General features: G+C 63.3%; 1 protein-coding gene across 1 annotated transcript in view; it reads left to right on the forward strand.

Moving 5' to 3' along the window:
- Positions 1-18,667, forward strand: part of COL20A1 (collagen type XX alpha 1 chain) — a 39,077-nt gene that overhangs the window by 13,814 nt on the left and 6,596 nt on the right. Inside the window, 22 exon segments of the mRNA XM_045364132.2 lie at positions 927-1,085; positions 1,407-1,526; positions 1,986-2,150; positions 2,769-2,933; positions 3,721-3,878; positions 4,346-4,475; positions 5,361-5,506; positions 5,590-5,713; positions 5,878-6,017; positions 6,395-6,524; positions 6,763-6,905; positions 7,103-7,235; positions 8,005-8,153; positions 8,332-8,461; positions 9,803-9,838; positions 11,174-11,312; positions 12,886-13,028; positions 13,342-13,451; positions 13,897-14,055; positions 14,140-14,217; positions 14,865-14,951; positions 16,171-16,224. Coding sequence (XP_045220067.2) covers positions 927-1,085; positions 1,407-1,526; positions 1,986-2,150; positions 2,769-2,933; positions 3,721-3,878; positions 4,346-4,475; positions 5,361-5,506; positions 5,590-5,713; positions 5,878-6,017; positions 6,395-6,524; positions 6,763-6,905; positions 7,103-7,235; positions 8,005-8,153; positions 8,332-8,461; positions 9,803-9,838; positions 11,174-11,312; positions 12,886-13,028; positions 13,342-13,451; positions 13,897-14,055; positions 14,140-14,217; positions 14,865-14,951; positions 16,171-16,224 — 2,798 coding nt within the window.

Raw genomic sequence — 18,667 nt, forward strand, 5'->3', positions numbered from 1 at the left:
ATCAGGAGCAGAGCTGGTCCGGGGGCCCTGGAGGGAGGGCCCTGCCCAGCCAGCCGCAGGTGTGGAGAGGCAGAATCACACCAGGACAGAGGAGAAGCCGGGTAAGGGGTAGGCACAGACAGGGGAGGTGCCCTGTGTCTGCCCAGAAGGCCTCTGCAGGTGGGGCCGGGCTTTGTCTCCTCCATCAGATTGGGGTCCTCAGAGGCAGGATTCTACCTCCCCTGTCAGACTTGGAACTGAAGGAAGTGTCCACCTCCTCAGACTTGGACACATCCCTCCAGAGGTCCTCGGGTCTGGTGCTGTCCTCCCTTCAGAGCAGCTGGGCCTCTTCGGTCGCCCCACGGGGGGCTCCACCGTGATGGCTGCTGGCCTCGTTCAGGCATCTCCCCAGGGATCTGGTGCTGGCTCTGCGGCCCGCCCCACCAGGCACTGTCCCTGCCCCACCAGGCACTGTCCCTGCAAGACTCTGGGGAGCGCCAGGCTGGGGGTAGGGGTTTTGTCTCCACAGCACCGCCAGGGCAGTGCTCACGGTGGCTCTGCTGGAGCCGTCTGCGGTGCCCACCCTCCCCTCCTCATCCGGTTTGCACCCATTGGGCTTCTGGGCCTGGTATCTGGGTGGGCAGCGAAGGCCGGCTCCCGTGCAGATAGCCACGTGCAGCCGTGGGGGACAGAGGTGCCCGAGCACCAGGCTGCCTCACGTTAGTGGTGGCTGGACTGTGCAGCCGTGCCGGCGTGGGGCTGTCTAGTCTGGTGAGGCCTGAGGGTCTTGGAGTCCTTTCCCTGATACCTGGCCCAGCCTGCCTCACTCTTGTGGCTGGAGCCCCAGGGAAGGTGATCTGGGGGCTGGGGCCAGGCCGGGAGCAGTTTGGGGGTCTTGGACCAGGGATGGGCTTCACCTAACACCTCACCTGCTCCCACCACCCCAGCCAGCCCCCAGTTCCGCTGCCTACCCCCTGTGCCTGCTGACATGGTCTTCCTGGTGGACGGGTCCTGGAGCATCGGCCACAGTCACTTTCAGCAGGTCAAGGACTTCCTGGCCAGCGTCATTGCACCCTTTGAAATCGGGCCGGATAAGGTCCAAGTAGGTGGGTGCTGGCCCGGCCTGCCTCTTGCCCTACCTGGGCGTGGTCCCCACAGCTCTGACTGCCGGCGGAGGCTGTGACCTGTGGGGGTCCCCGCACCAGCCAGGGCTCCCACCTTGTGGGGTGGGACACCTTCTCCTCTGGGGTGTTCTGGGGACGCTCTGTGTGGAGGCCCTGGCTCTGCAAGCGTACTCTCTCTGGGGACTGGCTGCTGTGGCCAGGGACACCGCAGAGGCACGTGCAGCTCTCAGGTGTGCCTTGTGCCAGCTCCCTGGGCCCCTCAGCATTGGAAACTCAGCCCGTGGCCACGCCCCTGCTCCCCAGGCCTGACTCAGTACAGCGGCGATGCCCAGACTGAGTGGAACCTGAACTCCTTCGGCACCAAGGAGCAGGTGCTGGCAGCTGTGCACCGCCTCCGCTACAAGGGGGGGAACACGTTCACAGGTACGGCCCAGGCCGCCCCTCCCTCCATCCTGAGGGTGGACCTCCTTCTGCCGCCCTCCCAGACCCTGGGAGCGTGTGTGTAAATTGAGCTCTCAGTGGTGTGGACCTGAGCCCTGTTCACACCTTTATAAAGGGCAGAGTCACCCCCTTGTTTACCTTGGACGAAAACGAGGGCCCATGTCCAGCATGTGGCTCCTCTGTTCCGTGGCAGCTCTGGCTGGGGCCACACCCAGCCCAGTCGGGGTGCTCACCTTGCAGGTAGGGCCTGGCTGGGGAACTTGGGGTGCCACTTGGGGCCCCTTCACAGGCAGACCCTCCCTGCTCCCTCAGGCTGCCACCTGGCCTCCTGGCACCCTGCAAGGGAAGGAGAGAAGCATCTCTGCTGTCTGGTTGCTGCCAGCCGAGCACCAGGAGGGGATGCTGGCAGCTGCCTGTCACTTTATTCTTGCTGCTCCCAAGGCCTCGCCCTGACCCATGTGCTGGGGCAGAACCTGCAGCCGGCGGCCGGCCTCCGTCCAGAGGCGGCCAAGGTGGTGATTCTGGTGACGGACGGCAAGTCCCAGGACGATGTGCACACTGCTGCTCGTGTCCTCAAGGACCTGGGCGTGAACATCTTCGCTGTGGGTGAGCACTGTGCAGCCCCCTGGCCCTGGGCTGGAGCCTCACTGTCAGGTGGGCTTTGGGTTGCAGCTGGGAGCTTACATCGGGCACCTGGTCCCTGAGTCCCAGCTTCCACATTCACGACATGGAGCTGCACGCAGAGCTGGGCACTACCTGGCACTCAGAGGTGACTGCTCCTTTTCAGTCACCTGCTGTTTGGTGCCTTCCGTAGAATCCCCCCCAACCCCACCCCTGTGGCGTGAACCTCCCTGGTGCAATATTCACTGAGCAGCTCCAGCTGCCCCCTCTGGCCACCATCCCTGTGCCTGGCGACTCCCGCCTGCTGTCCCCTGGCGAGGAGCTTCCTGGCACCCTCCAGGGCCTGGGATTCACAGGTGAATCAACTCTGTCCTGTGGGGAGGAAACCCCAGATTTTGAGGCAGGAGTCCTGGGAGCAGAGACCCTTCCTTGATGCCCCCAACCCCTCAGAAGCTCCTGGCCCGGCATGTGGGTGGCAGGTGGGCCGAGTACAGCCTATAGGCCTCTTCGCTTCTGACCCACTCTCCACGGAGACCTCCACTGCAGGCAGCCCCCTCGGGTGACCCCAGTGCAGGCCGACCTCACCTCCCTCCTCTCGAGCAGGTGTGAAGAACGCCGACGAGGCTGAGCTGAGGCTCCTGGCGTCCCCGCCGCGGGACATCACCGTCCACAACGTGCTGGACTTCCCGCAGCTTGGCGCACTGGCTGGCCTGCTCAGCCGCCTCATCTGCCAGAGGCTGCAGGATGGGGGCCCGCGGCGGGGCCCAGGTGCGGGGCAGGGTCACCCACACAGGCTGCAGCCCCACCTGGCTGCTTTGGGCAGGGGAGGGGGGGACGCTGTGGCTCCCGGGTGGTACCTGAGGCTGGTTCCTGTGGCTCTGAGGGGGTTTGCAGTCTCCGCTTACATCTGTCCACAGAGGGTCTGGGGAGCGGCTCTCCTGTCCCTCCTGCGAGTGGCCGCCAGGGGGAGCGTGGACTCACGGGCCCGTGTCCCTCCTGCGAGTGGCCACCAGGGGGAGCATGGACACACGGGCTCGTGTCCCCTCCTGCGAGTGGTCGCCAGGGGGAGCGTGGACACAGGGGCTCGTGTCCCTCCTGCGAGTGGCCGCCAGGGGGAGCGTAGACACACGGGCTCGTGTCCCCTCCTGCGAGTGGCCACCAGGGGGAGCTTGGACACACGGCTCGTGTCCCCTTGAGTGGCCACCAGGGGGAGCTTGGACACACGGCTCGTGTCCCCTTGAGTGGCCACCAGGGGGAGCGTGGACACACAGGCTCCTGTCCCTCCTGCGAGTGGCCACCAGGGGGAGCTTGGACACACGGCTCGTGTCCCCTCCTGCAAGTGGCCACCAGGGGGAGCTTGGACACACGGCTCGTGTCCCCTTGAGTGGCCACCAGGGGGAGCTTGGACACACGGGCTCCTGTCCCTCCTGCGAGTGGCCACCAGGGGGAGCGTGGACACACGGGCTCCTGTCCCTCCTGCGAGTGGCCACCAGGGGGAGCGTGGACACGGGCTCGAGCGCTGACCACCTGTCCCCCACCCCCACCCCTCCAGCAGCAGCGGCTCCAGCCCTGGACACCCTCCCCGCCCCCACCGGCCTGGTCCTGAGCCAGGTGACCTCCTCCAGCATCCACGTGTCCTGGACTCCAGCCCCCCGGCTCCCCCTCAAGTATCTGATTGTTTGGCGAGCCTCCAGAGGTGGCACCCCCAGGGAGGTGAGGGGCTGACATACAGGGCTCCCCGAGCCGGTCTGCAGCCGTTGTGGATGTGATGAGCCAAAGGGAGGGCGGGAATAAAGGCCCACAAATGACTGGGTCCAGGCTGAGAAGGGGGCGGTGAGGGGCTGGCCGCCCAGGGACTCACCATGGAGCTGTGTCTGGGAGGTAGCCTGGGGTGAGTGCGTTTTGGTGGCCGAGGAGGGCAGAGCAGGGGACGTTCCGAGGGTGCTGGGGATAGGTTCAGACTCAGAGTGCCTTCTCCCTTTGAAGGATCGATCAATTGATCGATTGTGGTGGGCCTGCCCACACCGTGCCTGGCACCACTCTGTTGTAGGTACCGGGAGCCCAGGCCTGTGGGAAGTGGGGTACCCGGCGGGCCCCAGCTGAGTTCACACGCCAGATGACAAGCTCCCCGTCCCCCAGCACCCCCCTTCCTGGCTCCGTCCTTGCCCACTCTGTTCCAGGTGGTGGTGGAGGGGCCTGCCGCCTCCGCAGAGCTGCACAACCTGACCTCCCGCACGGAGTACCTGGTCTCCGTGTTCCCCATCTACGAGGGCGGGGTTGGCGAGGGCCTGCGGGGCCTGGTGACCACAGGTGGGTGGGGCAGAGGCAGTGGCCAGGTTCTGGGTGGGAGGCCCCACTTGTGACCGTCCCTCAGAGCCTGGCACCCCAGGGTAGCATAGCCCTGGATCTTAACCACCCACAGTTGGCACCATGCCCAGCTTGCTGTGTGACCGAGGCCGAGCCACTAGGCCCCTCTGACCTTGGTGTTCTCTTCTGAACACCAGCTGTACCATTGGTATCATCACCCCAACCATAATCACAACCCATTATACTCCCTGTCCACAGTGTTCATGGAGTTCCCCACTGCTTGGCCCCCAGCACGTGGCTTAGCTTGCTGGGTTCTTGGACCCCCAGGGACTGCCATGAGCTCATCTGTAATAGCTTTGCTGAGATGAAATTTACACACTGTATAATCTAACCATTTAAAGTGTACAACTTCAGGGGCTTTGGTATATTCAGAGCTGTCACCCATGGCTACAGTCCATGTTAGATCATTTTCAACCCCCCCCAGAGGAACCCCTGTACCCCTAAACACCCGCCCCCTGCCCCCGCCCCTGCCCCAGCCACCACCTGTCTCTGGATGTGCCTGTCCCAGATGTTTCCTGCAGGTGGAGTCACACCATGTGGCCTTTTGTGTCTGGCTGTTTCCCAAGGCCCCTTTCACCCTGGAGGCCACATTCCTCCCATGACCTCAAGGCAGATGGCCTTAAACAAAACCTGTGGGGTGGCCTTGTGTCCCCAGAGCTGGAGCCACAAACCTTGGCCCAAGGTGAAGCCTGGGAAGTGCCACTTCGAATCCTGTGCATCTGCCGGGCAGTGGCCGCGCCCACCCACTCTGGTGTGAGGGTCCTCCCATGCGTGGGTGTGATCTCTGTGTGGGCTCCCTTCCTAAAGTGCCCCCCCATGGCCCCCCAGCACCTCTGTCTCCGCCCCGGGCGCTGACCCTGGCCACAGTGACTCCCAGAACCATCCACCTCACCTGGCAGCCCTCGGCCGGGGCCACCCACTACCTGGTGCGATGCTCACCTGCTTTCTCCAAGGGTGAGGAGGAGGAGCGAGAGGTGAGCTGGGCCGAGGGGTGACGGGAGGCAGAGGAGTGGGGCAGAGCGAGTGGGGGCTGACCTGGGACGTCATGTTTCTGCAGGTGCAGGTGAGGCGGCCCGAGGTGCTGCTGGATGGCCTGGAACCAGGCAGGGACTATGAGATCTCGGTGCAGAGCCTGCGAGGCCCTGAGAGCAGCGAGGCCCGGGGCATCCATGCCAGGACCCGTGAGTGTCCCAACCCTGGCTGCCCTGCAGGACAAGTGCCCCTTCTTGTTTCTCAGTCTTCCATGGCGTGGGGGACCTCAGGCCCCCTTGGTCCCAGCCCCTGCCCTACCCCACCCTGCTGTGGAGGCCGCGTGCTGGCCTTGAGGCTCTGCTGTGCTCTACAGCCGTCCTGGCCCCCCCGAGACACCTGGGCTTCTCAGACGTGAGCCACGACACAGTGCGAGTGATCTGGGAGGGCGCCCCAAGGCCTGTGCGCCTGGTCAGGGTCACCTATGTCTCCAGCGAGGGTGGACACTCGGGGCAGGTGAGAGCAGAGCCTGCCAGGGGCCCGAGTGTCTCGAGGGACCACAGGGCCCTAAGGCAGGCCTGGGGTAGAGCCAACCATCAATAACACACATAAAACCACGGCCGCCACGAGGCGCACTGGGGGCACCTGGTGTGGGGGCACCTGGTGTGGGGGCAGATGCGGGTGTAGGGGCTGTGGGGGACCAGGCTGGGGAGGCCCCACCCCAGCCGTCCTGCAGTTCTGTTGCCCTCCCATCTCTCAGGACAAGCCCATTTTCCCATTTTTTGGGGGGTCATGGGGTAGTCCTGGCCGCAGGTGCTGGACCTCGGTCTCCGCCTCAGCAAGGGCTCCAGGCACCGGCTGGGCCTGCCATGTCGGCCTCCCACCTATTGCAGACAGAGACTCCTGGGAATGCCACCTCAGCCGTGCTGGGGCCCCTCTCTTCCTCCACCACCTACACTGTCCGCGTCACCTGCCTCTACCCTGGGGGTGGCTCCTCTACGCTGACTGGCCAGGTCACCACCAGTGAGTGGGGAGAGGTTGGGACTGGGGGCCCGGCGAGGGTTCTTCATCCTACCCCACTAGACAGTTCACATCAAGTGTTGTGGGTGCCTGCCCTGGGCTGGTGCTGAGCCAGGTGGGGATGGGCACCTGACGGGTGTGATGGATGGGGGTATAGGGTGCTCCTGGGTGTGGCTGCCCCTTCTCTGAGGCACCCAGACTCAGGGGCTGCACCCCCAGCCTGTGTCTCCACTTCCTTCAGAGAAAGTTCCCAGCCCAAGCCAGCTGTCCATGACGGAGCTGCCAGGGGACACAGTCCAGCTGGCATGGGTGGCCGCAGCCCCATCTGGGGTGCTTGTCTACCAGATCAAGTGGACGCCCCTGGGAGAGGGGAAGGCTCACGAGGTGGGCAGGGATGGACTTGTCCTTCAGAGGGGCCCCCCCTGGGCTCCCAGTCCTGAGGCCCAAGTCCAGGGCTCAGAGCCCTGTGTGCACCCACCCTGTCTGCCAGGGATGCCTCACTGCCCATGGCCTGTGCACCGGACCCCCCAGTCTGAGGACTCCACTGTACCTGGTGACCCCTGGGGCTCTCCTCTCCCTAGATCTCTGTCCCAGGGAACCTCGGCACGGCCGTCCTGCCTGGCCTAGGGAGGCACACGGAGTATGACGTCACCATCCTGGCCTACTACAGGGATGGCGCCCGCAGTGACCCTGTGTCCCTCCGCTATACCCCGTGTAGGTGTCCCTCCACTTTCCCTCTGCTGAGTGTTGGGCAGGGATGGCCCAAGGGGACCCCTGACTCACCCGCTCCACAGGCCCAGGACCCTAGACTCTCAGAACTGCTGGCAGGCCGGCTCCCGGAGCCCCTGACCACTGGCCTGGTCACTGGAGTCTGCACGGGGATAGGTGTTCCCCCAGTGGCCGAGTGCACAAACCACGTCATGTAGTGTCTTGCAGGGTGGGTGCATAAACCATGTAGTGTCTCACAGAGCAGCCCAGGCAGCAGCCCAGGTTGGGGGTATGGTGGGGGCCCTGGCAGGTGGCATGATGTGGGTGTGGCAGGGGCCCGGCGTGGGCTGTGGCAGGGACGCAGTGTCAGCTGTGGCGGGGTGCAGTGTGGGCTGTGGCAGGGGCGTGTTGTGGCGTGGCAGCGCGATGTGGGCCGTGGCAGGTGGCGCAGTGTGGGCCGTGGCAGGTGGCGTTATGTGGGCCGTGGCAGGGGCACAAGTGTGGATGTGCCGGGGTGTGGTATGGGCTGTGGCAGGGGCGTGGTGTGGGCTGTGGCAGGGGTGCGGTGTGGCATGGCCGGTGGCGCAGTGCAGGCTGTGGCAGGGGCGCAGTGTGGGTGTGCCAGGGGTGTGGTGTGGGCTGTGGCAGGGGTGTGGCTTGGTGTGGTGGGAGCATTACACAGAGCAGGGTAGGGGCTGGGCGGCTGGTTCTCTGGCCACTGGGTGCCTCCTTTCTGGAGGGGCCTGAGCCCCAAACAGCCCGTGCTCTCTGCCAGCCACAGTGAACAGGAGCCCCCCCTCCAACCTGGCCCTGGCCTCGGAGACCCCCGACAGCCTGCAGGTCAGCTGGACACCCCCACGTGGCCGCGTGCTCCACTACCGGCTCACCTACACGCCCGCCTCTGGCTCAGGACCGGAGAAATCCGTGAGTCTTGGTAGAGTCTGAGACTGCCCCACCTCATGGGGCCTCCTGGAAGGGGTGTGGCCATGCTGTCTGCAGAGGGCGGCAGCTCTGCCGTGGCGGGACATGGGGAGGCAGCTGAGCCGTGTGGACAAACAAAGTTGCCCAGGAAGTGGGGACCAGGTACCCTCCCTTCCCCTAGGTCTCCGTGCCAGGACCCAGGAGCCACGTGACACTCCCCGACCTGCAGGCAGCCACCAAGTACAGGGTCCTGGTCTCAGCTGTCTACGCAGCAGGCAGGAGTGAGGCTGTGTCTGCCACCGGCCAGACAGGTGAGTGGGCACCAAGACCCCAGACCCAGGTAGACCCAGACTCTGGCAGGCCCTAGCTCCCAGCCCCAGCCAGGCCCTAGACCCCAGACCCTGCCAGCTCCAGACTCATCCGACCCCAGACCCAGCCAACCCCAGACCCAGTTGACCTCAGGGGTCACAGGCAGGCAGGGGTCCCGGGGGGCTGGAGATGCCTGGTCCCAGGCTGGCCCCACCTGGATTCTCCAGGGACGAGGACATGGTCACAGTTGCCTGGGGTCTTCCACGGTGGGAGCCGCTGTTGCTGGTTTTTTGTCTCTCGCTGGTTTCCTGGAGAACCACAGGTACAGGGCGGGGGCTGTCAGAGGCATGCAGCTCGACCTACCGGCTTCCCTCTGGGGGAACCTCCCCATTGTAGGGTCTTCCAGTCTTGGCTTGCACGCCCTTGGGGTCGCGGTCCTCACTGCCTGGACGGCTACCCTGGCGAGGCGGCCTTCCCATGGGAGGGGAGAGCAGCTTCTCCTGTCAGGGGTGCTCCTTCCTGCCTTCTCTGCCCATGAAGGGTTCTGAGCACCTGCCATAGGGCAAGCCCATGTCCCGAGGCCCCCAGGACACGTGTGCCCCCAGCCTGCCCGAACACCAGGCATCTCCCTGCCCCCAGAACACACATGCCCCCAGCCTGCCCGAACACCAGGCATCTCCCTGCCCCCAGAACACACATGCCCCCAGCCTGCTCGCACACCAGGTATCTCCCTGTCCCCAGGACACACGTGCCCCCAGCCTGCCCTCACGCCAGGCATCTCCCTGCCCCCAGGACACACATGCCCTCAGCCTGCCCGCACACCAGGCATCTCCCTGCCCCCAGGACACACGTGCCCCCCGCCTGCCCTCATGCCAGGCATCGCCCTGCCCCCAGAACACGCGTGCCCCCAGCCTGCCCTCACGCCAGGCATCTCCCTGCCCCCAGGACACGCGTGCCCCCAGCATCCCCGCACGCCAGGCATCTCCCTGGCCTTGCCAGCTCAGGGCACACCTGGGTGACCAGTACCCTCGAAGGGTATCACACCCAGTGGGATGCCTGGTACGACCCTGGGCCCACCGGCCTGTCTTCTGTGGGGACAGTGGGGGCAGCTACTTCACTCAGTGAGATCCAGAGGGGCAGGGACCATCCCTGTTCCCTTGCTCTTCTGGGAGGCGTGGGGACCACTGGTCTTGCGGGTGGCAGATGGGACACAGTACAGTGCCACCTGTGCAGATGGAGCTCAGGCTGGGGCATCATCCACGAAGCGGCCGCTCCCCAGTGGTCCGTCAGGCATGGGGGGCCGGGCCGCGTCCACTCACACTGACCCCGTCTCCTCCCAGCAGCCTGCCCAGCCCTCCGCCCGGACAGCTCCCTCCCAGGTGGGTCCTGCGCGCCCTCCCCTGCCTGCGCGCCCTCCCCTGCCTGCGCGCCCTCCCCTGCCTGCGCGCCCTCCCCTCTCTGCGCGCCCTCCCCTGCCCGCCCGCCCTGCCCTGCCTGCCCGCCCTGCAGTCTCTCAGGCTCTTCCTGGGCTTGGGGGCCAAGGGTGTCGTGACCTGGGACCTGGGGGTGGTGCAGTTGGAGGATGTTTGGGTGGGTTTGCACCTCCACAGACGTCCCTGTGGCTGGCTGGGCGGTGATTATTCCTGCTTCTCACTGAGGGAGCCGAAACTTGTGCAAGGTCAGGGCCAGGACCTGGCAGAGCCCAGGCAGCGCTGGGGGCCCTGGGTCCTTTCCAGGCCCATTCCAGGGTCTCGGCTGACCGGAGCCTGGGGTCCTCATTCCAGTTGCCTGAGAGTGAGGCCCTCCCCGGAGAGGGGCTGAGAGGTGGACGACTCGAGGGCAGGGGACGGTGCCCCGAGGGCGCAGGGAGGCCTGCGGGTGGTGAGAGCTGAGTCTCACCTAGGGCTTCAACGAGTGAACCTCCGTGGGGCTGTGACTGCTCTGAGCCTGCAGCAGGGACAAGACAGGACGGGGGGGCAGGCGGGGATGGTGGGAAGGCAGGGACGGCCGACTTGAAACAGGCCTTGGAAGGGGCTGCGGCCTCTGCCGCCTCCTGCCCAGACCTGCTGGCAGCGCCAATAAGCAGCAGTGTGAATGGGGTTTCGCCCTTCACTTTGTACCAGTTAGTGCGGGAAAGGAGCTGGGGCTTCGAGGATGGCGTTGGCCCCTACGGCTCTGTGCGAGTGGGGCTCGCCGGGGAATGGGGTCATTGCGGGCCCCCAGGCAGGGTGGATGGAGCGAGCCGGCCACGCTGTGTGCCAGCAAAGGGGAGCTCACTGGCGGAGGCTTCCTCCGAGGGAGAAGGACCCTAGGTGGGCTGGGATGCTGTGCAGTGGGCTTGCTGGGGGGCAGGGGTGAGAGGTGGGAGCTGGAGCTCATGGTCGGGGGCTGGGCTTCCACCCTGTCCATCTCTGGGTCTCTGAAGCTGGGCGTGTGGCCCAGTGATTTCCCAGGGAGGCCTGGGGGGCCCCTCCCAGTGTGTTGGATTCCCCTGGGGAGGGACGGGGAGCGATGCCCAGCCCAGGGCCTGAAGCAGACCCCTGCCCAGCCCCCAGCCCCTGTGCTGACTTCCCACCCACCCCACTGCGTCAGCCCCTCCCTCCCACCGTGCTGCAGCCACTGGGTCCCTCTTGAGTCCCCGCTCCTGCCCCTCCCTCCCCCCCCGCCATCTCTGATGGTCCCTTGGTGCCCCCTCCCCCCTCCATGTCCCCCAGGGTTTGACCTGATGGTGGCCTTCGGCCTGGTGGAAAAGGCTTACGCTTCCATCCGGGGCGTGGCCATGGAGCCCTCTGCCTTCGGTGGGACCCCAACCTTCACGCTTTTCAAGGACGCCCAGCTGACAAGACGGGTCAGGTGTGAGGGCGAGGGCTGGGGTGGAGCTGGAAGCCCATGCTGGGGCCACTGAAGGTTAGGAGGAGATGGAGCCGGGGCACGGGCAGGAGACCTCCTGGAGGCTGTGGGACGTGGCAGCGCTGCCACAGCAGCAAAGGGTTGACTCACCCCAGTACTCACACTTCGGAAATTCACATTTGACAAATTAATAAAATCTCCATGGGCCGAGTGAGGGCAGTCCCTTGGCATGTTTTTGCACCCAAGTATGGGTCTGTTTGCCATGATCAAACGTGCAGGAGCCCCAGGCTGACCTCCTGTGAGAGCCTTTCTCCCACCTGAGGCGATGGGATGAATCTGCCAATAGCTGGATTTAGAGGAAGCGATCACGCTCAAATAGCTTCTCATGAGATTTGGGACGACTCCTGGTATCTCATGACGCTCCTACCTTATTTACAGAGGTGTTGTTAATTGTGACCCTGAATTGTGATGTATGCTGCTGATATTTTAAGTTAAAATGTTTGATTATAAAGGTGGAGGTCAGGTGTGTTGGTGCACATCTGCAGTCCCAGCTACTGGGGAGGCTGAGTCCAGGAGGCTGAAACTAGCCTGGACAATGCAGCAAGACCCAACCTCTACAAATAAACAAACAAACTTAGCCGGGTGCAGTGGCAGGCACCTGTGTTCCCAGCTACTCAGGAGGCTGGGGTGGGAGCCTGTCTGTCTCAGGAGATGGAGGCTGCAGTGAGCCAGGATTGTGCCACTGTAGTCCAGCCTGGGCAACAGAACAAGACTCCGTCTCTTAAAAAAAAAAAAAAAAAGTTACAAAGATGAGTTACATTCTGTAACAGAGAATTTAAAATTACAGAAATATATTTATTTAAAAACTCATCTAGCACTGCTGGGGCTTAGGAATGTCTTTCCCAGCCTGTTTTCTCCCCCCACAGCCACCAGCCCCTGTGCTGTGCTCGGCCGTGGCCCCCTGGTCACCACAGCGTCTTCGTGGCTGAACTCGATGACTGTTCCCCAGCTTCCCTCACCATCCTCTCCCTCCCCCAGTCTTGCTGCGCACACCCCCTGCGCTCCGCCCCCATGGCAGTTTCTTTTCAGGGTGATGTAGACACCCTGCCCTCCTCTCTGGGCAGCGGGCTGCAGAGCCCTCTTACTTGGTGGTCTCAGGTGGTGTAGACGCCCCCTGCCCTTCTCTCTTCTTCCTGAGATGTGACCTGAGATGTGACCTGAGATGACCTTGGGCCTGGTGCCTCCGAGTACTTCTGTTGAATCCTTCTCATTCCATGGGAGCGGATTCTGTCCTTTATGTACCCGATGTTACTCATGGGAAACCGAGGCAGGGAAGCCCCATGTGGCCTCATAGACCCTCAGCTCTGTGGACCCACCAATCTGGGCTCTCAGGGAGCCAACGGCCTCCATGCTGAGTCTACAGCTGGGAAGGGCGTGCGGGTGCAGGGGTCCACCACGACCCTCAGAGCAGCTTCAGGGACTGGGGCTGGGGCTGGGGCTGGGTGAGCGGATCGTCCTGCCAGGCTTGGCCGCCCTCGGGTCTGCTCATGTGCCTCCCCCTCCCCCAACCCCACAGTGACGTCCACCCAGCCCCGCTCCCTCCAGAGCACACCATCGTCTTCCTTGTGCGCATGCTTCCCGAGACGCCCCGTGAGGCCTTTGCGCTGTGGCAGATGACGGCCGAGGACTTCCAGCCCGTCCTCGGGGTTCTGCTGGACGGTGATGTGGGCCCCGCATCGCCCCCAGCAGTCAGGAGGAGTGGGGGCAGGGAGGCCCCAGAGCCCTGGGAGGCCGTCGGAGGAAGTCCAGCCTCCAGGCCAGGCCCTCAGCGCCCCCAGGCAGCAGGGGTGTGGGCGCCCACCCTGGGTGGGAGGCAGGTGTCCCGGTCAGGGGGCCGTGGGCCACATTGAGGGTCACCTTCAGTTTGGCACCCTCAGGGCTGCTCCTGGCCTGTCGTGAGGGCCGTGCTGCTCAGGGTGTAGGCCCAGCTGGCTGCAGCCCGTTCTCACCTGCTCCACCCCTTCCCTGGCAGCCGGGAGGAAGTCCCTGACCTACTTCCACCGCGACCCCAGGGCTGCCTTGCAGGAGGCCACCTTCGACCCGCAGGAAGTGAGGAAGATTTTCTTCGGGAGCTTCCACAAGGTCCTGGAAGGCTGCAGTTCACACCACTCTCCCCCGTTCCCCCAGCTCTGGGGCAGCTCAGCCCCAGAGGGCCCTGCTGGATCCCTACTCCTCTCTCTAGAAGAGCAGGACCTTCCTTGGGAGGGAAGGTTGACCTAGGCCTCTGTCCCTCTACCCAGCTCTTCCATCTTAACTGGAGTCAAAGAGCTTCCCAGCCCGTCTCTTTGGGACCCACAGACCCCAGAGGCTCCTGCAGCAGGTGCCATTTGGTCCATTTTACAGAGGGGAAGCCGAGGCACAGCAAGGGGGAGCTCTCCCAGGGTCCCCCGAAACCTAAGGGGAGATCAGGCTCCTGACCCCAGGCCCCGGTGATGGGTGTTACTCCCCAGCTCTGGCCTGGCCTTGGGGGCTCAGGTGGGCACTGGCCCTGCCTGGGCTGTGGGGAACCTCCCGTGCTGTCTCGCAGGTGCACGTGGCTGTGGGCCGCTCCAAGGTCAGGCTCTATGTGGACTGCCGAAAGGTGGCTGAGCGGCCCCTCGGGGAGGTGGGCAGCGCGCCCTCTGCCGGCTTCATCACACTGGGGAGGCTGGCCAAGGCCAGGGGCCCCCGGAGCAGCTCAGCCGTGGTGAGTTGTCTTGCTGGGCCGCGCTGGTTGGGGCTGGCCGCCTCTCTGAGCCCCTGGGACTGAGCCGGCTCCCCTGCGTTGCAGTTTCAGCTCCAGACACTGCAGATCGTGTGCAGTGACACCTGGGCCGACGAGGACCGGTGCTGTGAGCTCCCTGCCTCGGTGGGCCCCATCTCTTGCCCCTGTTCCACGAAGCAAGTTAGGGCTGGTGCCCACTGAGGGTCAGAGTACCTGGGGTCTTGGCCTGTCCAGATTGCCACTGTGCTGGGAGAGATCAGGGAAGGCTTTCAGAGGAGGTGGCCTCAGGGCCAGAGGGTGAGCCCAGGGGGGCTGGACGGAGAGTCCTGGAGGCCCTGGGAACCCCTGGGCTGGGAACCCCTGGCCCCACTCAGGGCCACGCCCACCTCTGTGGGCCCAGCCACATGCAGATGAGTCAGGAAGGGTCCCACAGCCAGGCCAGAGAGCCCCTCCCAGCCTCGGTGACTCCTCTGTGTACCTTGTGCTGGGCTTGGCTGTGCTGGGGGCCCAGATGGGGGGGAGAGGGAGGGAGAAGGCACCACTCTGTCCTGGGCTCATGTGGACAGCCTGGCAGGGTGGGTACCCAGGGCTGGCTGCACACGCAGGGGCTTAGTGGCCTGAGCCCGGGACCTGCCCACTGTGCACTTGTGCCCCTGACCTTCACCCCTGCCTCCCAGGTGTAGGCCTGGAAGTCTCCCTGGAGCCCAGGTGTGCTTGGCTGAGCTCAGCTCTCGGGTCAGGCGAGAGCCGGGGAGAGGGTCTCTCTGATGAGCAGGTGTCTTTTCTTCCAGAGGGATGGAGAGACCTGCCCGGCCTTCGTGTCTGCCTGCTCCTGTTCCTCAGAGACCCCTGGGCCCCCAGGGCCCCAGGGACCCCCAGTGAGTCCAGTGGTGTCTCCCTGGGGTGACCGGGGAACCCTGGCCAACGTATTGCTGCCACTGGTGGATGTGGAACCCAGGCCCTCCCGCCCCAGCCCATCCCCCCCGTCCTGCCGCAGAGCTGGGATGTACTTCATGAGCCTCCGCCCTGAGGCCTGGCCCAGCGCCTTCCTTCCCCCAGGCTGGGCCTCCTGGGCAAGCCCTCCTCTGGTGTGCAATCCAGTGTTTCTCTTTTTTTTTTTTTTTTTTTTTTTTTTTTTTTGAGACGGAGTCTCGCTCTGTCACCCAGGCTGGAGTGCAGTGGCCGGATCTCAGCTCACTGCAAGCTCCGCCTCCCGGGTTCGCGCCATTCTCCTGCCTCAGCCTCCCGAGTAGCTGGGACTACAGGCGCCTGCCACCTCGCCCAGCTAAGTTTTTGTATTTTTAGTAGAGACGGGGTTTCACTGTGTTAGCCAGGATGGTCTCGATCTCCTGACCTCGTGATCCGCCCGTCTCGGCCTCCCAAAGTGCTGGGATTACAGGCTTGAGCCACCTCGCCCGGCGAGTGTTTCTCAATGTCAGGGTTGGGCAGGGAGTCCAGGTGCAGCTCCTTCCTTCCCCCAGGCTGCCCCCGCCCCCACGAGCCCTCCCCTGGTGCAGAATCCAGTGTCAGGCTTGGGACAGGTCCAGGTGCAGCTGGGATCCAGAACTGTGCTGTGGCTGCAGGGTGTGACGCGGGCCGGCTGTGAGTCACAGCCACTCGGACGGCCGCTGTCCTGGGTGCTGGCAGCCCAGCTCACCTGCAGCAGGAGCTGTAGAGTCCCTCTGCCCAGGCCTGGACCCCTGCTATGGGGACCTGAGAGGTCACTGGACCTGCCATGGCCGCAGCTGCCTCTGCTCACCCCAAGGTTCCAGCACCCCGCAGGTGATGGCTGGGGCTTCCAGAGCTGGCTCCCTGGGACCGGTCAAGCACACTCACTCTGAGCGCAGTGTCCACAGCCCTGTCTGCTCAGGGGGCTGGGGTCTGAACCTGGAATGCCTGACTGTGAGAGGGAAGGACGGGCTCGTGTGTCCTTGCCCTGGAAGCCCCTTTCCTTCCTCCTGACAGCAGTGGACAGACCAGGGCTGGGTGGGGTTAGGTGCTCAGGGTGGACCCGGCATGGGGCTGAGCGGCTGGTCTGTGCCCCTGTGCCTCGGTTGGGGTGGTTCTGGGGGCTTAGCCCTGTTTGTGCCTCTGCAGGGCCTCCCTGGGAGGAACGGCACTCCGGGAGAGCAGGGCTTCCCCGGGCCCAGGGTAAGTTTTTGGTGAGTCCTGGGAGGTGGGGGGCCTGGATCCGGCCTGCCAGAAGAGGACACCCCTCCCAGGGTGCTCTTGAGAGTGCAGGGAGCTGCATGGAGCCTCCCTAGGCAGGGCGGGGCCTCCCCAAGCTGCAGACAGGCAGGGACCCCAGCACCCCAGGGGTCCAGGGGGTTTGGACTGGCCTCTCCCGTGTGCCTGCTGGGCGCCTGGCCTGGGCCTGGTTACGGTGGAAGTCCCCTTTTCACCCAGAGAGGGAGGATGAACCCCATGGCCCGACGGGGGAAATCTGAGGCTTGGGGAGGTGAGGCCACCTGTCCTGTCAGCCCTGAAGGCCGCCCTTGATTTCTACGGGGCAGGCACGAGCCAGATGCCTTCTCTGTGCTGGGCTGGGCCCAGGAGCTTAGGCCCACAAAGTATTTTCAGATGTAGCAGCATATGCGCAGTGTGCGGGGAGGTGTTTCGGGGGTGGGGGTTCTGGTTCTGCAGAGACGGATGTTGAAGGCAGTGCACCCAGCAATGACAGCAGCACCCACCCCAGACGTGAGAGGGCCGCCCTCCGGGCTCGATTCTAAGCATTTACCTAAACCACGGTACTGCACAAGCATGACGCAGATGCCAAAAGTGTGGTCGGCGTGCAGTGAGGCCGTCCTCCTTCCGACCCCGACACCCGCCTCTCTCCCGGCAGCCTTCCGGAGAGTTCCACATCCCCGTGAGCACAGACGTGAGCCTGGCTCCGGCGGGGCTGTCCTGTTGCACCTGCACTGCCTTTGTTGGTGGTTGTGCTGGAGCCTGAGCGCGCATCCCAGGCTCAGATTCCCTAGGAGAGTTGCTGGGTGGAAGGGCACACGCGGGCCCCTGTGCTTTGGGGTGGATGTCCCCACACTGGCCCTGCAGAGCCGTGCAAGGTGCTCCCCCGCGACAAGCCAGCACTGGCTTCCCACCCCCATCTTGTGTAACTGGCTGCTTCGGGAGCCATCTGATAGATGAAAATGCATTTCTCTTCCAAGCAGCGTGAACGCCCTTTGAAAGTGGCCCATGTTTTCTTGCTGGAGATGTCCTCTGCCTTCTCCACTGTTACTTTTCTTAATAATTGGTGGGCACGCTTTTTACTTGCTGGAACCAGCCCTGTGTCTGTGATGTGAGTTTTGACTGCGTTTGGCATTTTCTTGTCTTTTGACCTTGTTGGCAATGTGCGTTTCCATACAGAGTTTAAAATAACTTTGACGTAGTCCGTGTTAGTGCTCTGTTCTGTGGCTTCTGTATCCTGTGTTAAAGGGTCTTCCTTACTCCGAGAGTAGAGAGCGCCTCCTCCTGGTTCCTCCTGGTGCTTGCAGGCCCTTTTCAGTACTCCAGGTGGATTCCTCTAGAGCTGATTTTGTTACAACGCTGGGGAGGACAGAGGACGGGGAGGACTCCAGCTTCACCTCTTCACAGACCACCGGTGGTCGCCTGAGTCTTTCCTTACACAGCCCGCCCCTCGTGGAAGTTAAACGCTGTTGCTCTCGTGATGTCCCGAGGCCCCTGTGTATTTTGGGGGTTTTCAGGCGCTCCAAATCCGTCCCGTTGATTTGTCTGCTGTTCACATGCGAGGGCGGTGCTTCTTAAATTACTACAGATTTCTTTAAAATTTTAATGCCAAGCGGGCTGGTCCTCTTTTGTATTCCCCAGAATTTTTTTCCTGGCTCTCTTTGCTTATTTCATTGTTCAGTGAACTGTAGAATTGACTTATCCATTTAACCTCAACAATTCAGTTCGTGTTTTTATTGGGACCGCATTCGCTTTATAGACATACTGGGGAACAGATGACGTTTTTATGGTATTGAATCTTCTCATCCAAAAACACAGCCATCCTGCCGTTGGTTCACAGGGCCTTTTGTGGCCCTCAGTACAGCGCGGGGACAGTCTCTTCCTACAGACCCGCTCGGTTCTCCTTCATCCCTACGTAGTTCCTCTTTTTTGTTGCTATTATAAGTTAGGTCTTTTCTCTCATTACAGCTTCTACCTCATTATTTTCACACAGGTTTCTTTTTTTTTTTTTTTTTTTTGAGACGGAGTCTTGCTCTGTCACCCAGGCTGGAGTGCAGTGGCCGGATCTCGGCTCACTGCAAGCTCCGCCTCCCGGGTTCACGCCATTCTCCTGCCTCAGCCTCCCGAGTAGCTGGGACTACAGGCGCCTGCCCCCTCGCCCGGCTAAGTTTTTGTATTTTTAGTAGAGACGGGGTTTCACGGTGTTAGCCAGGATGGTCTCGATCTCCTGACGTCGTGATCCACCCGTCTCGGCCTCCCAAAGTGCTGGGATTACAGGCTTGAGCCACCACGCCCGGCCTCACACAGGTTTCTTTCTCAATTATTTTCTTTTTTTTTTTTTTTTTTTTTTTTTTTTTTGAGACAGAGTCTCACTCTGTCGCCCAGGCTGGAGTGCTGTGACACAATCTCG

The sequence above is a fragment of the Macaca fascicularis genome, chromosome 10 (genome assembly GCF_037993035.2).
Source record: "Macaca fascicularis isolate 582-1 chromosome 10, T2T-MFA8v1.1".
Classification (NCBI taxonomy): Eukaryota; Metazoa; Chordata; class Mammalia; order Primates; family Cercopithecidae; genus Macaca; species Macaca fascicularis.